The following is a 23,133-nucleotide window of genomic DNA, read 5'->3' on the forward strand; positions in this document are numbered from 1 at the left end:
AGGAGCTCCCCTGTGTGTGTGTGTGTGTGTGTGTGTGTGTGTGTGTGTGTGTGCGTGCGTGCGTGCGTGCGTGCGTGTGTGTGTGTGTGTGGTGTGTGTGTGTGTGTGTGTGTGTGTATGTGTGTGTGTGTGTGTGTGTGGTGTGTGGTGTGTGTGTGTGTGTGTGGTGTGTGTGGTGTGTGTGTGTGTGGTGTGTGTGTGTGTGTGTGGTGTGTGTGTGTGTGTGTGTGTGTGTGTGTGTGTGTGTGTGTGTGTGTGTGTGTGGTGTGTGTGTGTGTGTGTGGTGTGTGTTGTGTGTGTTGTGTGTGTGTGGTGTGCTGGTGCTGCAGAAAACTTCCTGTAATGATTTGTCCCACATGGGGAGGATCAGCAGCAGCTTGTCGTTCACAGAGTGTCCGGGCTGCTCCAGCTCTGACCTTCAGCTGCAGCACAACTCTAGTGATCTGCTTACATCGGAGAACTCCCATTGTCATGGGAAGACATGGTAGACCAGGCATATTAATGAAGAGGAAAATGCTTAAGTTATGCATAAGCTGATGGTTTGTATTCATGTCTCCAACCAGCTCAGTGATCAAAGCTTACATCAGGCTTCAGAGGCAGCCAGGAAGAAGAGCAAGTGGTTTGGACCTGCTGGCCTCTGGTAGGAGTTATGTAATGCTAATAGAGTGAGGATACATTAAACAAAGCATGCAGGCATGCAAGTCTTCTGATACTCAGCTGGCTGTCATCTGTGTTTGAGGCTTGTTGCTGCTGACCTGCGATTAGATTATGAGATAAAAGATTCAATATAGAAAACAACATTTAGTATTTAGTATCGGAAAATATTATTGTTTTTGCAAATATTCTGTTTTGTTGTTGATTTTCTTTTTTCAGAAAACTAATTTTGGAAAACTAATGAACTGCTTTTTGTGCTGCAAAAGCAGAGAAGAGAGTTATTATTTTGGATTTCCCTCCAAAAGTTAAGACTTTTATACGTACTGTACACCAAGTAGGACTGAGAGATACAGACAAAATCAAATATCATATATATCATGTGGAGTTGTTGTTGTTGCTTTCACCAAATATTGACATCATAGATTTTTGATAATTATCAGTAAATAATGACTGATATGTTGCTTTTGGTCTAATTTCAGTCAAATATGGGTTTACATGATTTGCAAATCACCGTATTCTGTTTTTATTTATATTTTACACAGCGTCACAACTTTTTTGGGAAACAGGAAACATATTGCAGCCCAAACACCATCTTAACAGTCTGTATCTTTCAAATTGACGTGACTATTATGTTAATAGAGGAGTCTGTGTATTATGTCTAAAAGGAAATATAAAGATCTGTTACAGTGTCCTTTAAACCTTAAACCTGATCAGTGATCAGCAGACCGGCTTGTTAGGAAGACAGCGATGTGAATTCAATAGCTGCTGCTGCTGGATTTCATTTATTCATTTATTATTATGAGAGGAAAGGAAGTGAGATGGACACTTCAAACTCAATTCAAGTTGATAATGAGAACACAACGATGGTAACAACAATCAAGATTTTCAGGATTTATCGTTCGCTGTAGTCGTGCACCTTCACGAGTGTCGCACTGTAACGAAACAGCAAACACACTCATTTGTTAGCGATGCACAAGGAAAGACAACTTTGGTGAAGTTGGAAAGACAGATTTGAACTTCCCCGATCAATAACCCATTAACTTTATGCTGATAAAACAAACAATGTTGATTCTGACTGCAGGAAGGCAGACAACGAGCTCCACGCTCATTTTCATGAAAACCAGCCGTCCCAGGAGCTGAACAGACAACACTGGTCTCTGCAGCCGGCTGGAGACGAGTGCAGCCGCCCGACACTTTTTCATTTTACACAGGTGGTTGTAATAAATGTCAAAAATGTCAATATATTCAATAGAAGTTTATTTTTCTATATCTTGAGACACCTTATATGTTCAGTAGAAGGACATTTCCTCTTCGTTACTGTGCACAAGTTTACTGTTTGTACCTCAAGAGTCCGTCTGGTTCAGGCAGATAGAAACTTTACAGCCGGTCGCTGTGGGAACGTGAGTGTAACTTTTTTTCATCCGTGCGCATGCTTCACCTGCGCTGCTACAACACCTGAGGGGAGATACTGAAATGTACATTTATTTTTATAAAGTCAAAATCGCACATGAATAAATCTAAATGTAACACGGTAAAAGTACAGACTCCAAAAAGAAGTTACTTGATTGAGTTTATAAATGTTTTACATGAAAGAGTCATTCCCAATGGAGAGAATGTGGAAACGTGGGCCAGCAAAGTGGAACAGAAATATATAATTCAATGTAATGAGGGTGAAGTGCGGCACTAAATATGAACAGATGACTGATGGGGTATCACACATCAGTGGAAGGTGGTGCCATATATTCATGAATCAGAAGACAAAAAAGGTCAGGAATGTATTCAAAGCTCTGCAGAAGATGGAGCAGGATGTTGTATGGAAATTGCATGTTTGCGCGCAGATGTCACTGCATCAGCTTTTATTACGTGATTGAATATCTGTATCTCTTTCAGGATAATCATCTTGTGTATTTTGTAGACATTTGTGTTCAGGTTTTAGAAGTGTAGCAGCAGTCCACAAGTGTCATTTATCACTAAAAGTGTACGTCTATAGAGTCAGAGTATAATTGTTGATCTAGTCATGTAATTGATGCATCAGTTGGACTCCAGACACCCCGAGCTGTCTGAGCGGTGGGTTATTGTGCTCAGCTCAGTGCTCATGCATGCTTTAATAATGAAGAACAGTGGACGCGTACAAAAGAGACAAATAGTGTTCACTTTGCCCAAAATGATGTGATTGTCATAACAAAGTAAAAAAGCAGTGACTCTAAATGGAAGAAGAAACTGTGAGGGGATCAGGAGGTAGAGGAGGTCGTCTCTTCTACCGCCGGACCGCTAACCCTGTTGGCTGACGCTATCAGGATGTCCTACGTTTTTAATCATACTTACATTAATAATTAAAACAAGATTTTTGAACGCAACCTTCCGATTCAGTGAATCATATCAAACATGAAGCTACTCCTGTCCATTGGATTGGATGTGAATCAGTTGGCATTCGCCATGATGATCTCAGCCATAAAATATACAAGTCACTCAGGTGAACGAAAAAATGAAGTGCAAATATAATTTAACATAAAGGGGTAACAATTCAAAAGCTTGCACTTACTTCTACAATTTTAACTCTTTTCTGTTTTGGTCCTGTTTTAGTTTTAAAGTTGTTGTTAAAGATTGAGTTCTGTGTTTTCTGTTCTTTATTTCTATTTATTTCCTGATTGCCACGCCCACCTCACCTGGCTGCCACGCCCACCTCACCTGCTCTCACTTACCAGCCCAGTCAGCATTTCTTCTCCCCCTGACTCTCGGTGTGTTGTGTGTTCCTGGAGTTGCCTGTGTTACATGTGCTCCTGTTTGTGGCCTCGTTTCCAGAGTTGTTCGATGCTCAGCACGTATACAATTTTCAAATGAAGGCGTCTGAGGAAGCTGCAGCTGTTTCGTTTTCATTAAGTATCCCTGTACTGCTGTTGGATAGAAACCATCAGTGTGTTCATTGTGTGTGTGTGAAAGAGGGCGTAATGTGATTTCTGGGTAATGACTGGTTTGCACTGTGTGGTTCATGTAGCTATAGAGAATTAACCTTTTTTTATTAAGGTGTGTGCATGGGTCAACTTCCAGGTTTAGAATATTATTATCCAAATGTAAAAATAATGTGCAAAAGTCTGTTGGACACATGAGTCCAGTGATGTTATGAGGCGAGGTCAGTGAGCGCTGGAGGGCGAAGTGAAGCTGCAGACTGTAATCTTGACTCTCAGCACATTTCCTAATTAGATTAAGTCATTTTATTCGAGGGTAATATAAAAATGATTGTTTAGCTTCACATTAAACTGTCTGTGTCAGTAAAACTGCTCTCAGTTCAGCTGCACCGCTGCAGTGATACAGCTGCCAGCTGTGCTCATGTCCGTTGAAGATTTGCTCTTTTACAAACCTTTGTTTGAATCTTTGATAAAAATAAAACTTGCTTTGCTCTTTTTGGAGCTTTTAACCATATTCAATTCAATTCAATTCAATTCAATTCAATTCAACTTTATTTCTATAACGCCAAATCACAACGTAGATTATTTCATGGCACTTAACATATTAAAGTCCTTACAGCAAGACTTTATAATATTATACAGAGAAACCAACAATTCAACAATTCCCACATAAGCTAGGAGGGAAAAACTCTTCTTTAAGGGAGAAAAACCTCCAACAGAGGGAAGAAAAACTCCCTTTAACAGGAAGAAACCTCCGACAGAACCAGGCTCAGAGGTGGGCGGAGCATCTGTTAACAGAACCGGGCTCAGAGGTGGGCGGAGCATCTGTTAACAGAACCGGGCTCAGAGGTGGGCGGAGCATCTGCCTCGACCAGTTGGGGTGAGAGGAGAGCAGAGAGAGAAAAGGACAGCATAGAGATACAAGAGAAGAACATTGGCTGCAGGATACAGATATGTACAGAATACATGGTCATGCACAACTTTTGATTTATTTAGAAGAGACTTCACCACACACACACATGCACACACACGTACACACACACATACACACACACACACACACACACGTACACACACACACACACACACACACATACACACACACACACACACACACACGCACACACACACACACGCACCACACACACACACACACACACATACACACACACACACACACATACACACACACACACACACACACACACACACACGCACCACACACACACACACACACACACACACACACACACACACACACACACACACACAGCATGGTGATCATGGCTGGTGCAGATTGTTGCAGCGCGCTCTGCAGGAGGGCGTCTGAGCCTGGCCTGCCCCTTGATGGTGGAGCTGGTGTGTGTGTGCGTGTATAGTGGGCGCGCGCGTGTGTGTGTGTGTGTGTGTGTGTGTGTGTGTGTGTGTGTGTGTGTGTGTATGTGTGTGTGTGTGTGTGTGCGCGCGCGCGCCCGCGTCTATATGAGGAACGAGCTCAGTATTTCAATGGTCTGAGACGTAGTTGAAGGTCTGACTCATGCACTGGTTGGCTAAATGGGATGAGTGGGTGGAGGAGAGAGGAGAGGTGTGACTAGGAGGAGCAGCTCAGTCTCATCTTTGAACTTCTTGTTGTAGCCTGAAGACATTTTCGGCCATGTTTGAGTCTGACAGCTCAATCACACCAACTGCAGAGGTTTCAGTGAGGCTTTGAGATTGGTGAACTGTGATCGAGGTCAACTGTAAAAGGGCTGCAGACTGTGACTGATTGGTTTCGTGACCAGTTTTTTTTAAACTTCCTGCAGACCGTATGTGGAATTAATGTCAGTTGGGAATTTTTAGAACATGTTCATTAACATCAGTGTCTCTGACTCATTGTCTGAAACTATAAGGCAGATTTTTTTTTTTTTACTCTCCAAGTTAGTTTTGATTAAAAATGTTAACTTTTGCTGAAGTTTTTGAACTCTGGCCTGCTGACGACAGTTGTGTGAGAAGCTGAACCAGATTTATTGCCACGTAAGTTTTCATGTAGAGGGAGTCCATCTTGGTGTAATGATGCAACAATAAAAAAAAAACGTGAAACAGTTCCAACTTTTAGAAAAGTAAATCTAACCCAAAAGATGGGTGTTTATTAAATAAAGTTTAAGAAAAAGATAAAGAATGAGTACTAAAGTGACTGACTGAATTAGTTTGTGAGGTGGCAGTGGTCCTAATCAACGACAGACTATCTGCCTTATTATTATAGTTATTCTGCATGGTCATGGACATGATTTAAATTTGATCCAGGGACATGTTTCCTGTCTGTTGTTGACCATCTGAATTTTGAACTATACTGTACATGAAACAATGGTGCACTTTATGAACATTACAATTTAGGCTTATCACAGTTTCATCAGTAATATGTTGTTCATATCTGATAGTAAAATAATTTAAAACATTTTCAGTATAATTATTCCTTCCTCTTGCTGGCCTTACAGATACACTTTTACGAAACTCCTCAATAACGGCAGCAGTTCGACTAAATCGGTCTCTGGTGCTTCTGTCTGAGAAACTTGGTGGTTCTGTTTCTGCTGCTGTAATCTAAACTAACTTGAACCCAGTTGTTCTGCATTAGGAAGAGAACGACTATCTCGTGTTTTTGATCCTGACCTTTACTGTTGTTGTTATGAACTAGACATTTTATTTCCTGGGGACCAAGCAAAACTTTTTATTTTGGGGGTGTAAGGTTATATATCCGGTTTTACATTTCTTCTTTCTCTGTTCTTATTAACGATGCTAATATACAGTCATTTTTGCAGGAGTAAAATGGTTTGATAAGATCTTTCCTATAAAAGGAAACATACTGTTACAGCAGGAAGTCCAGTGATAATCAGTGTTGTAGTTATTCTTTCTGTGGTTTTGCTGTGTGTCATTAAGTTGTTTTAAACAAGTGTCAAAGCAACAAATTGACCTTTTTCTGTAGAGCTGCACTTGTGTTCATTTTCATTCATACAGTTGCTAGTTACAGGTGCGTGTGTGTGTGTGTGTGTGTGTGTGTGTGTGTGTGTGTGTGTTACAGCGCTGCTGTTTGGTTTGATACACTGATTTGTGATTTTGCTGGTGATGTTGCACAGAAACCCTGTGAATGTTTTATTTCTCCAGAGTTGCCGTTGCTGGCAATAAATGGCTGCAGGACTCCCGGAGGATTTTGGTCAACACCTTCATCACAACACAAAGCCGAGTCTGAGCCACGACACTGAACATGTAGCATCTCTTGCAGTTTAGTTGAGCAAACCTCCGCGATGATTTGTTTGTGACCAAATGTCTACCTTCATTTGAAATGACTATATTACCTCAGTCACGGCTGCTGAGCAGGACCATTAGTCACTCTGGCTGGGAGCATCTGGTGGAGGCTGCAAGTGGGAATTGCAGTGTGTTACGTCCCCAGTTCAGTTCAGGAGAAACATAAGACCAGAGACATGATTTGAGGAGTGATTTTGTTCAAATGTTCCCTCCTGAGGGAGAGCCTCGGCCACAACAACAAAGAAAAGAAGCCTCGATAGAGATCCAAAACTACAATACCGAGGCTACCAGCAAAGGAAAAGTTTACAATACTAATTCCTTCCTAACAACACAAACAGGAGAAAAGAGTGTTAAACAAAACTTCCTGGCAATAATTTGGACACAAAACACGTGTATTTAGACATGTTGTGAAATGTGAGCTGCAGCACGGGCCTGCATGAGGACTACTGGCAGAGATGGAACGTCATTATGACCCGTTCCCAGTTTATTTAGACGGAAAGCAACTTGTGACGCATGACGGCAGCTGAACAGATGCAAAGGATCTGTGTACACATTCCTGACAGGAATATATCACATCATTAGTCAGCCCATAACGTGCAGCATTTACTCCATTAGTTTTCCTTCGCAGGATGTTTCAGGCTTCACTTGGATTTTCTCCAACTCTGCCTCTCCCTGGCAGCGGAGTTTGATTCAGCAGTTCACATCTTCCCAAACGAATTGTACTGAGGCTGTAGGTGTGCCACAATTTGATTCAATTGCAGCATGGCAGGTGTGAAAGCACCGAACCCTCATCTTTACAGCAGCTAGTGACGACTTGAGCAGGGCTTTTAAAAAAAAATGTTTTCAAAATCTCCAGTTTTAAAAGACATTTTGAGCACAGCTGTGCCACAAATTTAAACACCTGATGGGTTCTCTTAGTGACTGAAGTGTTTGACTCTGTGAACTCAGTTGCCCTCGCTTCGTCTTGAACTTGAGTGCCGGCTGATCCACCCACAGCCATCTGACCTTAATTCCAGCTGGTCAGCAGGAGGTAAGAGGCTCAAAAACACTTCTTTGTCCTCCTCACAGACACTTCACGGCGAAATTTAAGATTCTTACAGAAGGTACAAGGCTGAAACAGGTTCAACAGATGAAGCACCACTTCTCTTCTCTTTTAAATGTACAGTTTTGAGCACAGAGGTCTTAGGACAGGAGGGAAAACTGTTTTTCATTTATCTTTCTGGAATGTTAGTTAACTTTTATTTTAAAACATTCTCAGAGACAAAGAGCTTTAGAGTTCATTGAAGAAAACTGGTGTGCAAATGTTTATACGATATCAAAGCTTCAGTTTTTAATACTTAGTGACAGAAAAATTGTTCATTTACTAACCAGCCTACCGTCAAATTGAAATACGTCTCTGACTGGATGAATGGACATCTATATAGTGTGCACAAGCTTCAGGGACATTATTCATGAATCAGTCTTCATTAAGTGTGTGTGATTGGCTACCACAACACATTGTGTGTATCCTTGTGGTGAACAGATGAGTTGAGTGCGTCAGGTTTTAAAGAATCTGAATCATATCCATGTTTACTTTCTTCAGTCCTTGTTGGTGCTTTGTAAAGTTTCCAACTGATGATCAGTGAAACCGTGAAGGACAGTCTATCACATCACCCGTGTGCTTGGCTACATGTGTGTTCATCCTCATGTGACTGTGATCAAAAAACAAGCAGGGTATCTTTAAATGAAGTCTAACTACGTTGGTGAAGCCTTCACTTTTCATCTAGAACCAGGATCATGTCTAAATTTCTATTTATCCAGCACTGGTTTATGAAAACGTTCCCATCAGCTTCAGCCTTGCTTTGTGTTTAGTTGTAATTAGCCAATTTTACCATATTGAACATATTGGGAAGCAAATGGGTACATCATGGTATCGTAATATTTCATGTGACAATCTGATATCGAAACACAGAGGCCAACTATTGATATTTTATAAAAGAAAATATATTAATCAGGAAGCTGCGATATGAGTTTTTTTTATGACAGTGTTGGTTAGTATGTTTCTTCCACAATCTCCTTTTGCTGCAAAAACATAACTGAAGTGAGATGAATAGACTGAAAACAGTATTAGATAAAACATGCTGACCAAACTTTCATTTGGGGAAATAATATGTCGTTGAAAAGAAGAAATAAATCACGATAAACATTATCACAATAATGAGAATATCACAAAAAGTGAAAAATGGCCATAATATTGTATCACGACTTAATAATAATAATAATAATAATGATAACATATGATGGGGCCTCTGGTGATTCTTCCTCCTCCAACTAAATGTATGAATCAGGATGATTTGAGTTGAAACGCTGATCTGAACTCTGCTCCTGGGCGGCCACATCAGCAGCAGGCGAAGAAGCTTTGAGATACGGCACTTCCAGTTGGACTCTCTTCTTGTCTGCTCCGTCTGGATTTCCTGCAGTCACGGAGAATGTCTGTTTGAGGACATCTCTGGTGGAGAGAAGAGGCAGGTTGAGACGGCTGCAGAGGAAACGTGAAGGGAAAAGGGCCCAGCAGGCGCAAATAAAAGTTCTGTGATATTCATGAGGCAGATCTGCTCGCATGAAGGTGAATTATCAGCACACCTAGAAGAAGAAGTTGAAATGTTGTTCTTTGGCTGCTTAGAGAATCTTGGGAACGTCCTGCCCTGTGACCGGGAACAAACCAGAATATATTCAGGAGTTTTGCCGGTACACGGATGATCAGCGTCGGCACATGGAGAAGTGGGTCATGGAGAAAGGCAGGATTATTGGACATTTTGTAAATAGCAGCATCAAGATATAGAGTCTGAAGTCTGTCTAAAAGTGTGACAGACGGCGGCTGGAGTCACTCTGACCGCTGGCTGTAGTTGTTGGACCAACAATAACTTGTATCTAAATGCCCAGAAAGTCTGACTCGCTGTCTTTTGCAGTGTGAAGTCTCTTTCTGCTTCACTCCACATGCAGGAGGGATCAGATGCTGCCGCACCCTGCAAAGATCTCCTTTGAATTCAAAATGATGAGAGATGCTTGCACGAGAGTAGGAGACACAGAATTAGGTCAAGTCTCCCACCCTTTGGTGTAGCATTAGTGCTTTAAGCCACCCTGATGTATCTGAGGGTTATAGCACAAGCTGACAAACACAAACGAGCATTTCTATCCCCTCAGCTCACAGACAAAATGTTTCGACTTTCTGTTTCCGTTCTCATTTAGACTGAATCTGAGCTTCAAACACACCAGCTCTCACAATGCATTCTCCTTCCAAATGAACTCCTTCTTCCTGCAAAAAGTATTTGCACAGTGAATACACTGTGGTTCATATGGTTATGCACATTCCCCTTTATTGATCTAAATCTGTAATGTAACTGTTTGATCTCACGCGGGGGAATAGGAGCTCTTCTGATGCTTTCAGATTACAAAGATTTTGACGCTGTTTTAAAAAAAAAAAAAAAATCCCTCATTGGATTTTTTTGTTGTGCTCAGTTATCTTGTACCACTTTATTTTAAGGAAGAATATTATGTGTTCAGATACACTAAAAGGGTGAGTTACATTTTTGCCTTTTTTTTTTCTTGTAGTTATCTCTGAGAAAAAAACACTCAACAATCCTGTGTGAATGGTTCGGTCATCCGATGACTCCCATGCAAATATCCGCCTTTCAAACACAGGAAATACATCTTCGTCTCAGCAAAGAACAGCCACCATTGTCTGCTAATTGACATTTGCAGCTTATTGAACGCTGTAAATTGTTGCCTTTGTAGCGACTGCATCACTGTGAGCCCCAAGATTTAAGCCCTCAGACTCTGGTAACAGATTAGGACGGAGCTCGGAGGACAAGGGACACGAGGAAAGAGGAAAGAGGAAATCTGCTTCTGCAGTTGATTGTGAATTAGTTCCCGCTTGGCCCATAGACTTTAACTTATGATGTCAATCAAATAAAGCACTTTTTCAGTGTTAGGAAAGATTTACATATCACTTTCATACGTTAAAAATTTAGAACTAACAGAACTGCCCTCTGAGGCCTGTTTGACATGATGCTTTTAAGATTTCAGGGGCTTTTTTGTTGCAATACCGCAAATGGCTGGAGGGAAAGATTAGCATTAAAACAGTCTCCAACTCTCTTCCATGATAGCGATATTAACTACAATCTCAAAGCACTGCTGTTTCAGAAGCATTTTGTGCACAAACCTCCTGATTTGGCCATTTTTCTTTGATGTTTCTGCTTATTGAATGGGAAAGTAGTCTGCGCTTCTTTTTATTCGTATTTCCTGCCTTGTTGTGCTGAAGCCTACAGAACAAGTTAATACAGATTGCTGTGTTTTAGCTGTTAAAAAAGCCTTCATCCTTATCGTGATAGCTACTTGAAAGCCAAGGAGGAAGACATCAATGTCTGCACAAGGTGTTTTATTGTGAAAATTTAGCAAATTCTCCATGCACTCCCTGTGTCTGACGTCCTGCCCGGGCCGATCTGCTCTGTGCAGCTTGACTCAGCTTCTGTCAAAAAGGCGACCCATCCGGTGGAATCTCAAAGATTGTCTGGAGTGTCGGGGATCAGCTTCAACAGCCGTGTCGGAGCAGAAACGCGATGCAGCCGGTTCTGGTCGAACCAGACATTAGTCATGTCGCTTGTGTAGAAAAATCGAGAATGAATGAAAGATGTCTTCCTCTGTTGACACACAAACAAACATCCCTCTACTAAAAGGATCTTCCCCGCCGACTCGTTTGATCGGCAAACTCATTGAAAAAGTTCTCCGCATCACTGAGGTCAAACTTTCAGCCTCAACCCTGTGGGAGAGGATGATGACGTAGTTTAGAAACCAAGGAAAGAGGAAAATGTTCTACAGTACACGTTCAAGTGCTGTTTTCAAAGTGTTGTCCCCCGTGTTGCATATTGCATGTCCCCGATGTATTGCACATGCTCTTAGCGTAATGGGCTGGCTGGCAACATTATTCATTCCTCCATTAATTTGACAGAGCTGTCGTTTAATTAGCACCACAATATGAGTTTAACTTTCAAATAAGCTGCAGGACTTAAGTGCAGGTGAAATAATAATAAGCTGTATGCCCACATGATAATGCACTGACCTTGCTGTAGTTATCTATCATTTATATTGCATTGTGTAACCGTCTTATTTATTTTTCATTTTTGTTGGCACTTAGCACTTGTCACCGCTCGAACACGTCAGGAAGGAACGAGGGCAGTGGCTGAGAGGAACGGGAGGCGGCGTCCTGGTTTGCTTTACTTGTTGCATCTTTTTATTCAACGTCTCTTTTGTCACCTTGTAGAAATTCAGAAAGCAGTTTTCTGTTGGGCCTCGATGTGACAATAAGTCTGTCTGCACTGTCACAAAACATCATACCGTCGCACAGTTTATCTGTGACAGTCTAAGACCTGGAAGAACAATAATACTTCAGAGTGAAAACCACTCTGAAAACTCACTTGCCCACACTTGAATTACAAATAAACAAAATATTTCTGCAACAATCAAAACCTTTTTGCAAATGCGTAAAATATATCTTTGTGCACAAATTGTTTTGGACATGCACACAGTCGATATACGACTGGAGGCTGTGAAGTTATTTCACAAGCTCAACATATTAATGACCCATATCTGATCCCATACATGTTTGGATTATGTTCAACAAACTGAACCATTAAATTCACTGTCAACAGAATGAAGTTCTGCACAGTTGCATGTAGTGATTTCAAATGCAGCTTTGTGTGCACATAGTTTGGTGCAACCATTAGAGGCACTTTAGATGTTTAGACATCAAATAAGTTCAATGTTCCTCAAATGATGGTCGTGTGTTGTCATCTTTCCTCCACCGTTTTCTGATGACATCATCTGGTTGCGATCTCCTCCTTCGATGGTTTAATTGGTTCTTGACATGAGACTTTGCTCCATCTGCTGTTTATGTAGAACCAACTCCTAATACTTGCATTACAGGAGTGGATTCAAATATCTTTTTAATTTACATTTTCTTTTTATAACTTTCAGGAAAGTTTGTTAGAACTATGTAATTTGCTTAAAAATGTTTTTATGAAATCCTGAATAATGGCTCCCCAGAGGGATCTGAGGAATCACTACAATTTATCTTTTGATTGATTTGAGTGACGTGTCAACAAGATAAACATCTGAATCTGCTTATTGCTCTCCTGCGTCGTCTCCCTTGATTGAAGGGGAGCGTGATTTATCTTCCACCAGTGTTACAGTCCACCTGGTGACAGTCGCAGGTGCCCAGCCGACGTACCCTCCCCTTCTCATCCACTTGCTTACACTCTTGATGTTGTGTGTGTGTGTGTGTGTGTGTGTGTGTGTGTGTGCGTGTGCGTGTGCGTGTGTGTGTGTGTACCTCAGGGGTGTTACCTTGCCACAGTGTCCTCCCCTGGGTCTTTGATAGTAAATGAGCTGAATCCTTATGGGGGTTAGGTAGGTGTGTATGTATATATATATATATATATATATATATATGTGTGTGTGTGGGGGGGGGTGGTGTTCTGCCTCTCCTCTCTCTGTCTTGTGCTCTCTTGCTCCCTCTCTGTCTCATTTTTTATAAACAGTGAAGTCATACCTTCCAAGGGGCCTGTTTTTCGTGCGATCTGCGATGATGTCACCAGCAGCCAATCAACACGTAGCACTGCTTGATGTACTGTGTGTGTATGTGTGTGAGTGAGGGGATGGGGGTGGGGTGGCTGAGTGGGGGGGGGGGGGGTGATTCACCACTGGGAGAATCACACTTGCTCGGTTATTGTCTGGTTCTTCCGGCAGGCATGAGAACATGCATGCACCTCAGAGCACGGATCCACAGGCTGCTTCTGATGCACACGCCTCCTCAGTCGTGTGATGTGTTTGTACATGAAGGTGCCACATACTTCATGTGATAGAAAATGATAAGTTAATCAATTATAGCAATAATGCACTCAGATATTCCACATTATTTGGGAAAGCTCCTGATGAGTGTTAATCTACATTTATGTCATCAGTCACAAATTGGCCTAATTATACGATAAACATTTTGTGTTCAGTTCAAACACCAGATGATTAGTTGTTTTTCATATTGACCTCAGTTCAAGGTGACTGTGAAGGCTTCTTATGTTTCCCTGCCGAATCCTTAATATGCTTTTGAAAGCTCCGGCTGTCAAGTGAAGACGGATAATTTGGGTTAATGCTGTTGAGAATTTACAGCCGGCCTTGAATGGATATTCAATTATTAGAGCGATGTAATTTGTTTGGTCTGTTCCACAACAAGCGCCTGCACTGGTGATTGCAAAAAGAGAGACGGGACAAGTGTTTGGACTGAAACGGAGCAGGATGTCATCCTTTCAGTTGTTTTCCTTACTGATACATGCAGCAGCTCTGAAGGAGATAAAAACCAAGATAATCAAGTCCCATTCATGGGAATTATCTTCCTCCTAATAACTGCATTGTCATTTCTTCTTCACTGAAGAAAAGAAAATCATGATAATGATGCTAGTTACTGATTGACACATTATGGACAATAATTATTGTATAAATGTTTTCAGTATTTCATATGAGGTTATGGAGGTATATTCATTATTGCTGCGATACAAGACTGGTATGAATCATGTTTGTCTGGCAATCCTGACAACAGCAACATTAATAGTTTTCAAATGAAGAAAGTTGGATTAATCTGCTTTTGTAGTTTAAAAGCTGATTTATATCAGTGAATATTTGAGAAAAGGTACTGACTCAAGTTAATGAGGAAGATTGGTTGCTGGTTGCTGAGAAATGCCACTGCAGCTGGAAACAGATGTTCACAGATGATCAGGCTGCTTTAATTATACACCCCATTTATTAATTTACTCTGCGATATCGCATGTATATACAAGCAGTGACAGAAAATCTGCTTTGCTTCATCACTGAATCCATCGAATGGTCCTTTATCCATTGATTACTGTGACCACAGTGAGCAGAGGGTTTGCAGATGGTGAGGACGGTGGCTTTGCTGGCAAAAAATAATGTTAATGTTGTTTTCATCTGCCCAGTTTGACCAGTCACAGTTGCTGCAGCCCACACGTGGCTCATTGTCTTTGGATCGTAATGTCGCAGCAAGTTTCCCCTTCTGCCTGAAAAAATACCAGCTAACTGCACTGAGGTTGATGAATTAGTCCTGTGTCACGTTATCAGTTTTAAAATTGAGAGTTAACTTACTGTACCTGAACTTGAGAAAAGAAGTTTAATAAACTTTATGGGTCTTATTTTCGCAGATCCAAGAACATTAGCATTTTCTGTGCGTGTTCCAAGTTGCAATTTTCATGAATCAGCATGAACCTGGCTGCACCGAGATAGCTGGAATGGTGCAACAGTGGCTGTGTCGGTAAGGATGCGCCGGGCAGGTCAATTTAGGTGTGAGATTTGACTACGCGAGTCACCACCTGAACGTGGTGGAGGGTTGAGTGGCTCAGTGATCCTGGGAGCTATGTTGTCTGGGGCATCAGCCCCTGGTAGGGTCTCCCAAGGCAAACTGGTCCCAGGTGAGAGCCCAGACAAAGAGCGGCTCAAAAAGACCCCGATGTACAGCAGCCCATGGACTGAACCCACCTCGCCCGGATCAGGGAACCTGGGGAACCCTCCCAGAGCCAGACCCAGGAGAGCTCACTGGCGAGCGTCTGGTGGCCGGGCCTTCGCCCATGGGGCCCGGTCGGGCGCAGCCCGAACAAACATCATGGAGCAGCCACCCTGTGGACCCACCACCTGCGGGGACAAGCATTGGGGTTGAATGCAATGCATACCGGGCAGCAGGCCGGGCCGGGGGCCCGGGCGAACCGATCGCCGGCAGCATAGACTAGCTCTAGGGACGTGGAACGTCACCTCGCTAGCGGGGAAAGAGCCGGAGCTGATGCAGGAGGTGGAGCGGTACCAGCTAGATATAGTTGGGCTCACCTCCATGCACAGCACTGGCTCTGGAACCAAGCTCCTGGAGAGGGGCTGGACTTTATCGTTTTCTGGAGTTGCCCAAGGTGAGAGGCGCCGGGCGGGAGTGGGGATACTCACGAGCCTCCGGCTGAGCGCCGATGTGTTAGAGTTCTCCCTGGAGAACGAGAGGGTCGCCTCCATGCGCCTCCAGGTTGGAGGGAGGAAGACTCTGACTGTTGTTTGTGCTTATGCAACAAACGGCAGCTCAGACTATCCGGCCTTCTTGCAGATGGCGGGGGGAGTCCTGGAAAGGGCGCTGCCTGCTGACTCCATAGTTCTCCTGGGGGACTTCAACGCTCATGTGGGCAACGACGGGGAAACCTGGAAAGGGGTGATTGGGAGGAACGGCCTGCCCGATCTGAACACGAGTGGTGTTTTGTTATTGGACTTCTGTGCTCGTCACGGTTTGGCCATAGCACCAGACCACCTTAGGCCGGAGATCAATGATCGACTTTGTAGTCATATCATTGGATCTGTGGCCGTATGTCTTGGACACTCGGGTGAAGAGAGGAGCAGAGCTGTCAACTAATCACCACCTGGTGGTGAGTTGGATCAGATGGCGGGGGAGTTGGCTGGAAAGACCTGGCAAGCCCAAACGTGTAGTGAGGGTAAACGGGGAACGTCTGGCCGAGGAACCTGTCCGGGAGGTCTTCAACTCTCACCTCCAGAAGAGCTTCTCACACATCCCGAGGGAGGTTGGGGACATGGAGTCCGAATGGACCATGTTCAAAGCCTCTATTGGGGACGCGGCCGCTGAGAGTTGTGGTTGGAAGGTCATCGGTGCCTGTCGCAGCGTCAACCCGAAAACCCGGTGGTGGACACCGGGGGTGAGGGAAGGTGTCAAGCTAAAAAAGGAGGCCTTTTGGGCCTGGTTGGCTCAGGGGTCTCCGGAAGCAGCTGACAGGTACCGGCAGGCCAGAAGGGCTGCAGCTGTGGTGGTCGCGGATGCTAAAACTCGGGTATGGGAGGAGTTCAGGGAGGTCATGGAGAAGGACTTTCGGTTGGCCTCAAGGAAGTTCTGTCAAACCATCCGATGGCTCAGGAAGGGAAAGCAGGGACTACCCCAAGCTGTTCTCAGTGGGGGTGGGGGTGGGGACTGCTGACTCGGACAGGGGACATCGTCAGGCGGTGGAAAGAGCACTTTGAGGAACTCCTAAACCCGGCCACCATGTCTTCCGGAGAGGAGGCAGCGTCTGAAGACTTGGGAGGGGTCGCACCCATATCCCTGGCAGAGGCCTCTGAAGTAGTCAAAAAGCTCCTCTGTGGCAAGGCGCCGGGGGTGGATGAGATCCGCCCTAAGATGCTGAAGGCGCTGGACATTGCTAGGCTGTCTTGGCTGACAGGCCTCTTCAATGTCGCATGGGGGTCAGGAACAGTGCCCATGGACTGGCAGACCGGGGTGGTGGTTCCCATTTTCAAAAAGGGGGACCGGAGAGTTGCTCCAACTATCGGAGTATCACACTACTCAGCCTCCTGGGCAAAGCTTATATCAGAGTGCTGGGAAGGAGGCTCTGACCATTTGTTGAACCTCAGATTCAAGAGGAGCAGTGTGGATTCCGTCCTCGTCGCGGAACAGTGGACCAGATCTTGACCCTCACAAGACTACTGGAGGGGTCCTGGGAGTTTGCCCATCCAGTCTACATGTGTTTTGTGGACTTGGAGAAGGCTTTCGACCGGGTCCCCCTGGGTTTTTTGTGGGGGGTGCTGCGGGAGTACGGGGTGCCGGACCTGTTGCAACGGGCCATCCGGTCTCTGTACAACCGCAGTAGGAGCTGTGTTTGTATTCTCTGCAATAAGTCAGACTCTTTTCCAGTGGGTGTTGGCCTCCGGTGGGCGTGGCCTCCACCAGGGCTATCCTTTGTCACCGATCCTGTTTATGACCTTCATGGACAGGATATCTAGGCGCAGCCAGGGGGAGTTCGGGTTCGGGGGTCTCCGGATCGCATCTCTGCTGTTTGCAGATGATGTGGTCCTGTTGGCCTCTTCGGACCACGACCTCCAGCATTCACTGGGGCGGTTTGCAGTCGAGTGTGAAGCGGCGGGGATGAGGGTTAGCACCTCCAAATCTGAGGCCATGGTTCTCTGCCGGATATCGGTGGATTGCTCCCTCCAGGTGGGGACGGAGTGCCTGCCTCAAGCGAAGCAGTTTAAGTATCTTGGGGTCTTGTTAACGAGTGAGGGAAGGATGGAGCGGGAGATCGACTGCCGGATCGGTGCAGCTGCAGCAGTACAACAGGCGCTGCACCGGACCGTGTTGGTGAAAAGGAAGCTGAGCCGGAAGGCTAAGCTCTCAGTTTACCGGGCGATCTATGTTCCGACTCTCACCTATGGTCATGAACTCTGGGTCGTGACCGAAAGAACGAGGTCGCGGCTACAAGCGGCCGAAATGAGTGGGTGGCCGGGCTCAGCCTTAAGGATAGGGTAAGGAGCTCGGACATCAGGAGGGAACTTGGAGTTGAGGCGCTACTCCTTCGCGCCGAAAGGAGTCAGCTGAGGTGGTTCGGGCATCTGATCAGGATGCCTCCTGGGCGCCTCCCTCTGGAGGTTTTCCAGGCACGCCCAACTGGCAGGAGACCCCGGGGAAGACCCAGGACACGCTGGAGGGATTATATCTCCCGGCTGGCCTGGGAATGCCACGGGATCCCCCAGCATGAGTTGGAAAGTGTTGCGGGGAAGAGGGAAGTCTGGGTTAGCTTGCTTGGCCTGCTGCCACTGCGACCCGACCCCGGATAAGCAGAAGATGATGGATGGATTTGGGGTGAATTTGCTCCTCAGCCAGCGCAAGCTTTTTTGGGGGGCTTCAGTCACATGAAGAGACCGATCCAAAACCCCAGTAAAAGGTTTGGGTGTTGTCATACATATTTAATCCCACTCACATAAATAATAAAAACAAGATTTTTTTTAATTGCAACCTTTCGATTCTTTTAATCATGTAAAAAATGAAGATGCCTCTTGTTGACTGAATTGAATGTGAGTCTGGCAGTTGTCACGTGTCATGATGCAGTAGACAATCTCAGCCATAAAATATAAAAGACACGGGTTGATTTAAAATTAATTTAAATTAAATGACACATAAAGGGGTAACAATTCAAAAGCCCTTTCATCTACTCATCTGGTTTAATAATTTACCAGCTGTGCAAGACGCTTGGTCATTTACACACAAAAGGTTCAGGGCAGTCTACACACAACAATTAATCCATTTAATCAATGATTGGAAAGTAAATTGTTCACACTCAAAGCTCCCGATGCAGTTTATTTATTAACACCACAACATCAGTTAATTTATTAATACCACATCAGTTTATTTATTAACACCACATCAGTTCATTTATTAATACCACAACATCACTTTATTTATTAACAACACAACATCACTTTATTTATTAACAACACAACATCACTTTATTTATTAACACCACAACATCAGCTCATTTATTAACACCACAACATCAGTTCATTTATTAACACCACAACATCAGTTCATTTATTAACAACACAACATCACTTTATTTATTAACACCACAACGTCAGCTCATTTATTAACACCACAACATCAGTTTATTTATTAACACCACAACATCAGTTTATTTATTAACACCACAACATCTGTTCATTTATAAACACCACAGCATCTGTTCATTTATTAACACCACAACATCAGTGACGTTTGGAGCACATTGCTCTTCATCAGTGTCATTAATAAATGAATCGCATCGGGAGCTTTGAGTGTGAATAATTTACTTCTGCTTGCTGGGAGAGTCAGTCTGCTCCTTTTTAACCTGTTAGAAACTAACATAATGCTGCGCCACAGCGATCTAAAGGGAAAAAGTGCCGCTGATTTGATTGGCTATGATTAAAATTGGCTGTGATGCACCTTCTAGAAATCTATTCCTTGTACTTCATGACTGCAGGTTGCACTTTTGCGCTTTTGTTCACCAAAATACTAAAAAAGTTGGCCACACCTACCTGCACTACCAGCCCACCTGCACTTGCGCTGTTATTGGCAGACTTGCTTTGCTTTTCCATTTTCTCCGTTAAAAGAGTTTGTTCTTCAGTTAACATGCAGAAGTTCCAGCAGCGCGTTTTCATCTGTTTTGAGACTGCTCCTGTTGCGAAGCACCGTGACATGCTTGGAGCAGGAAGAAGGTATAACTCTAATGAGTAAGTGTTCCAAATTTTGTAGCTTAATCAATATCAGCACCTGAGTTACACACAAAGACCGTTTAAGTAGAAATGAACCACTGAACAATGTGATTGAGGTTTTAAAACCCTTTTGTAATGGCTCCTCTCTGGCTTTTGTATATCCATATATCTCCTGTCGATACAAGTTGACCTGCACTGCGGTGATGCACCTTGTGTGCTCAGACCGGTCCGACACCTGTCAGACTGTGGAAAAGTGAATTTAACGAGGCTTAAAGCACCAAAACATAAGGACAAACCTCAGTAATACATATACATGATCAAGTACAGCACTTTATAGTTTACTTAATGAGTCTCCACACACAATTGGAAGTTTAAGAAAAAAAAAGTAATGTTGGAGACCAGCTGGGACTTAATGATGGTGGTGGTGTTGTTGGGTTGAGACCACAGTACACCTACCAAGACACCCCTACGCTACAGGTCTCTGAATATTTCCTTCTGTCATGCAGCCAGAGGCTGTAAACATCTTGTGGAGCAACAATCTTCGCTGCTGCTTCAGCTCATTATTTTTGACCTCCAGAGTAATAAATGACTTCAGATCCTTCAGTCAGTCAGAAAATATTTTTTTGCTGACTCACATTTATGCTGTACTTTGCTACAGACTGTAGTGCTAGCGCTGGTGATTCATTGTTGCCTGGGTCATTTTCAGATGTAATAGATGAAGTCCTGTTGGGTCCCCGTGCACACTCTGCCTCACACACATGTTTATGTGCAGTAATGAGAGGCGAGGCAGGCAGTCGGCCGTCATCTGTGTGCAGAAGGATTTCTACGCCTGCCTGGCTTCCTTACAGGCCACAGAGGGATGAACAGTGAGCACATATGATTAGCTGTATCGACTAGTAAAATGCTACCACGCTGGGTTTCCGTTCATAAAGCCAGGCCACATGGTAATTAGCCAGGGATCGATGTGAGTGTCCGGCAGCACCCGGTCTGACTGGGACTGAGCAAACCGAGCAAATTCTTCCAGAAAAGGTCAAAGGTCCAGGTACTATTGAACATCTGGGGCATTACTGTCACATCACCTCTTTCATGTTTTTGTCGGCCCACATTTTGTCCGATTCTCTCCAGATAAATCACATTCATGTGTTTGGTGGTGCCGTTTTTCTGGCTTCTCTCAACCCAACGGCCTTGGCTCTGTATTGGATTTGTCAGCAGCAGTCTTCGCTGTCCTGAGTGATGGAATTTGTAGCTAAGCCCCCACATCTGTGTTATCACACACAAACACTCCCCTCCTGAGGGAAACCTGGTTCTTTTCTAAAGAGTCTCTTGCTTTATTTGGTTATAATCTGAACCATCTCTAATGGCGGTGTTTCCATTAAACTAGTGGCTCGACTTTACCAGACACCCGTGGTGTTTACTACAAACTGGCTGATGTCACGATCCTCTCGGGAAAGTAGTTAAGGCGGTTTGACATTTTGAGAAAACACACATATGTTTATTTAATATAAGGCAACATCCAGCAGCGTTAACATGTTATGTTTTGCATCCTCGGCACCAATAACTTAAGTGTGACTGTGCAGAAGACAACTAAAGGTGTGTGTGTGCTACAAAGCGTACCTGACATACTGTTATCAGTTTTAAATAAATGTACGAGTCTGACGTATGAAGTAAAAACAGTTTTTTATCTTATGTATGTGTCTAATGAGCGATGTGAATGTGGAAGTACAACAAATGCAGACAAAGTGAACTACAGTTTGAACTCCAGAACTGAGTTGGAGTGCAGGTCGTTTAAATCAGCTGTGTGACCGTCACGGGGAGGGAGGGGGCGACATGCCGGATTATTTTTTGGATGAGACCAGTAATGTCCTGAAGTTTCCGCTGGTTGCCTGGCAACTGCTTTGAGCCAAGAAAACTAGTCTGGCACGTAACCCCCCTGTCAAACAGAAGACTGTCAACTATGAGTTTCCAGTCTTTATTCTGAGCTAATCTAACCAGCTCTTGTCTGGTGTTTTTATCCGATCTGTCTGTCAGTGTAATCTTTCTTTCTTACTGTTTGTCCGACAGATGCAGGAATCAATGGGAGCTAAAATGTGTGAATATGTAAATGCAATGCATAATAATATTTTTTTTTCAAAGCTGAGCATTGAAAATGAAACTTGGAGCATTTGCTGTGTAACTGATGAGGAGGCGGAGCCTGACGCATGCACACTGTGTCCCCAGGTGCCCACGGAGTGCGAGAGGAGCCCCAGTTTGTGACGGCCCGTGCAGGAGAGAACGTCATCCTGGGATGCGACGTGTCCCACCCCCTGAACGGCCAGCCCTATGTGGTGGAGTGGTTCAAGTATGGAATGCCCATCCCGTTCTTCATCAACTTTCGCTTCTACCCGCCTCATGTGGACCCGGAATACGCTGGTAAGATTCTGAAATATTAATAAATGGGGATTATCATTCTGTGACATGCACATGAACATATTCAGATGTCTTCCTTTTTTTGTTGTCAGACCAACAGTCAAAAAAACGCACATGTTGAGTTTACTGTCAGTGAACCTGATAAACTAGCAAATATTCCCATTTGACAAGCAGGTACCAGAGAATTCTTTGCATTTTTGCTTAAAAATTACTGAACAACAATTTTGATCAGTTTACTAATTCATCAACTATCTTAGAAGGCGGAACCATCCAACAACTTATCTTGCAAAGGGAGAATCATAGACTGTATATAAAAGTGGACGGAGGGTCTGTGTCTGAAAAATGAGGCGGCTACAGAGGTGTTTTAAGCTGCAATACCACCGAGTGCCACTGGAGGTTGGTTCCAAAAAGCCTCCGGCTCCATAGATTCCCATTCAACTTCTCTCAACAAATTCTCAGTCAATAAATGTTTTCCACGAGTTATCTTGGTTTTGCTGAAGTCACTCCTTCAGTTTCAGTTTTTAGTTTTCTGGCATCTGAAAATAATGCCGTAATTAAATAGAAAATAACATTCAAAAAGACCTGTTTTTGGGGGTGTGTCTGTTTGATTGACAGGCCTGTTGTGCAGAAGATTACGACTATCAGTGGGCGGGACGTAGTATCATCAGGTTTCAAATCAGATCAGTCAGATCCACCGCTGGCTCCTCCCCCAGCTCGTCCAAATATGGTCACTTCCTGCTCCAAACCGCTCCGAACTAGCAAGATGATGACGGACAGAATCTGAACTGGAGGA

The 23,133-nt window shown here is 43.9% G+C and overlaps 1 protein-coding gene across 2 annotated transcripts in view; it reads left to right on the forward strand.

The window, feature by feature from the left end:
- Positions 1–23,133, forward strand: part of LOC138207648 (protein turtle homolog B-like) — a 162,076-nt gene that overhangs the window by 27,052 nt on the left and 111,891 nt on the right. For both annotated transcript variants that reach the window (XM_069165027.1, XM_069165028.1), the window contains exon 2: positions 22,152–22,343. In XM_069165027.1, coding sequence (XP_069021128.1) covers positions 22,152–22,343 — 192 coding nt within the window. The remainder of the gene's footprint in view (positions 1–22,151; positions 22,344–23,133) is intronic.

Source organism: Embiotoca jacksoni, unplaced genomic scaffold (assembly GCF_022577435.1).
Source record: "Embiotoca jacksoni isolate LCO1_2020_lvr unplaced genomic scaffold, fEmbJac1.0.p SCAF_33, whole genome shotgun sequence".
NCBI lineage: Eukaryota > Metazoa > Chordata > Actinopteri > Embiotocidae > Embiotoca > Embiotoca jacksoni.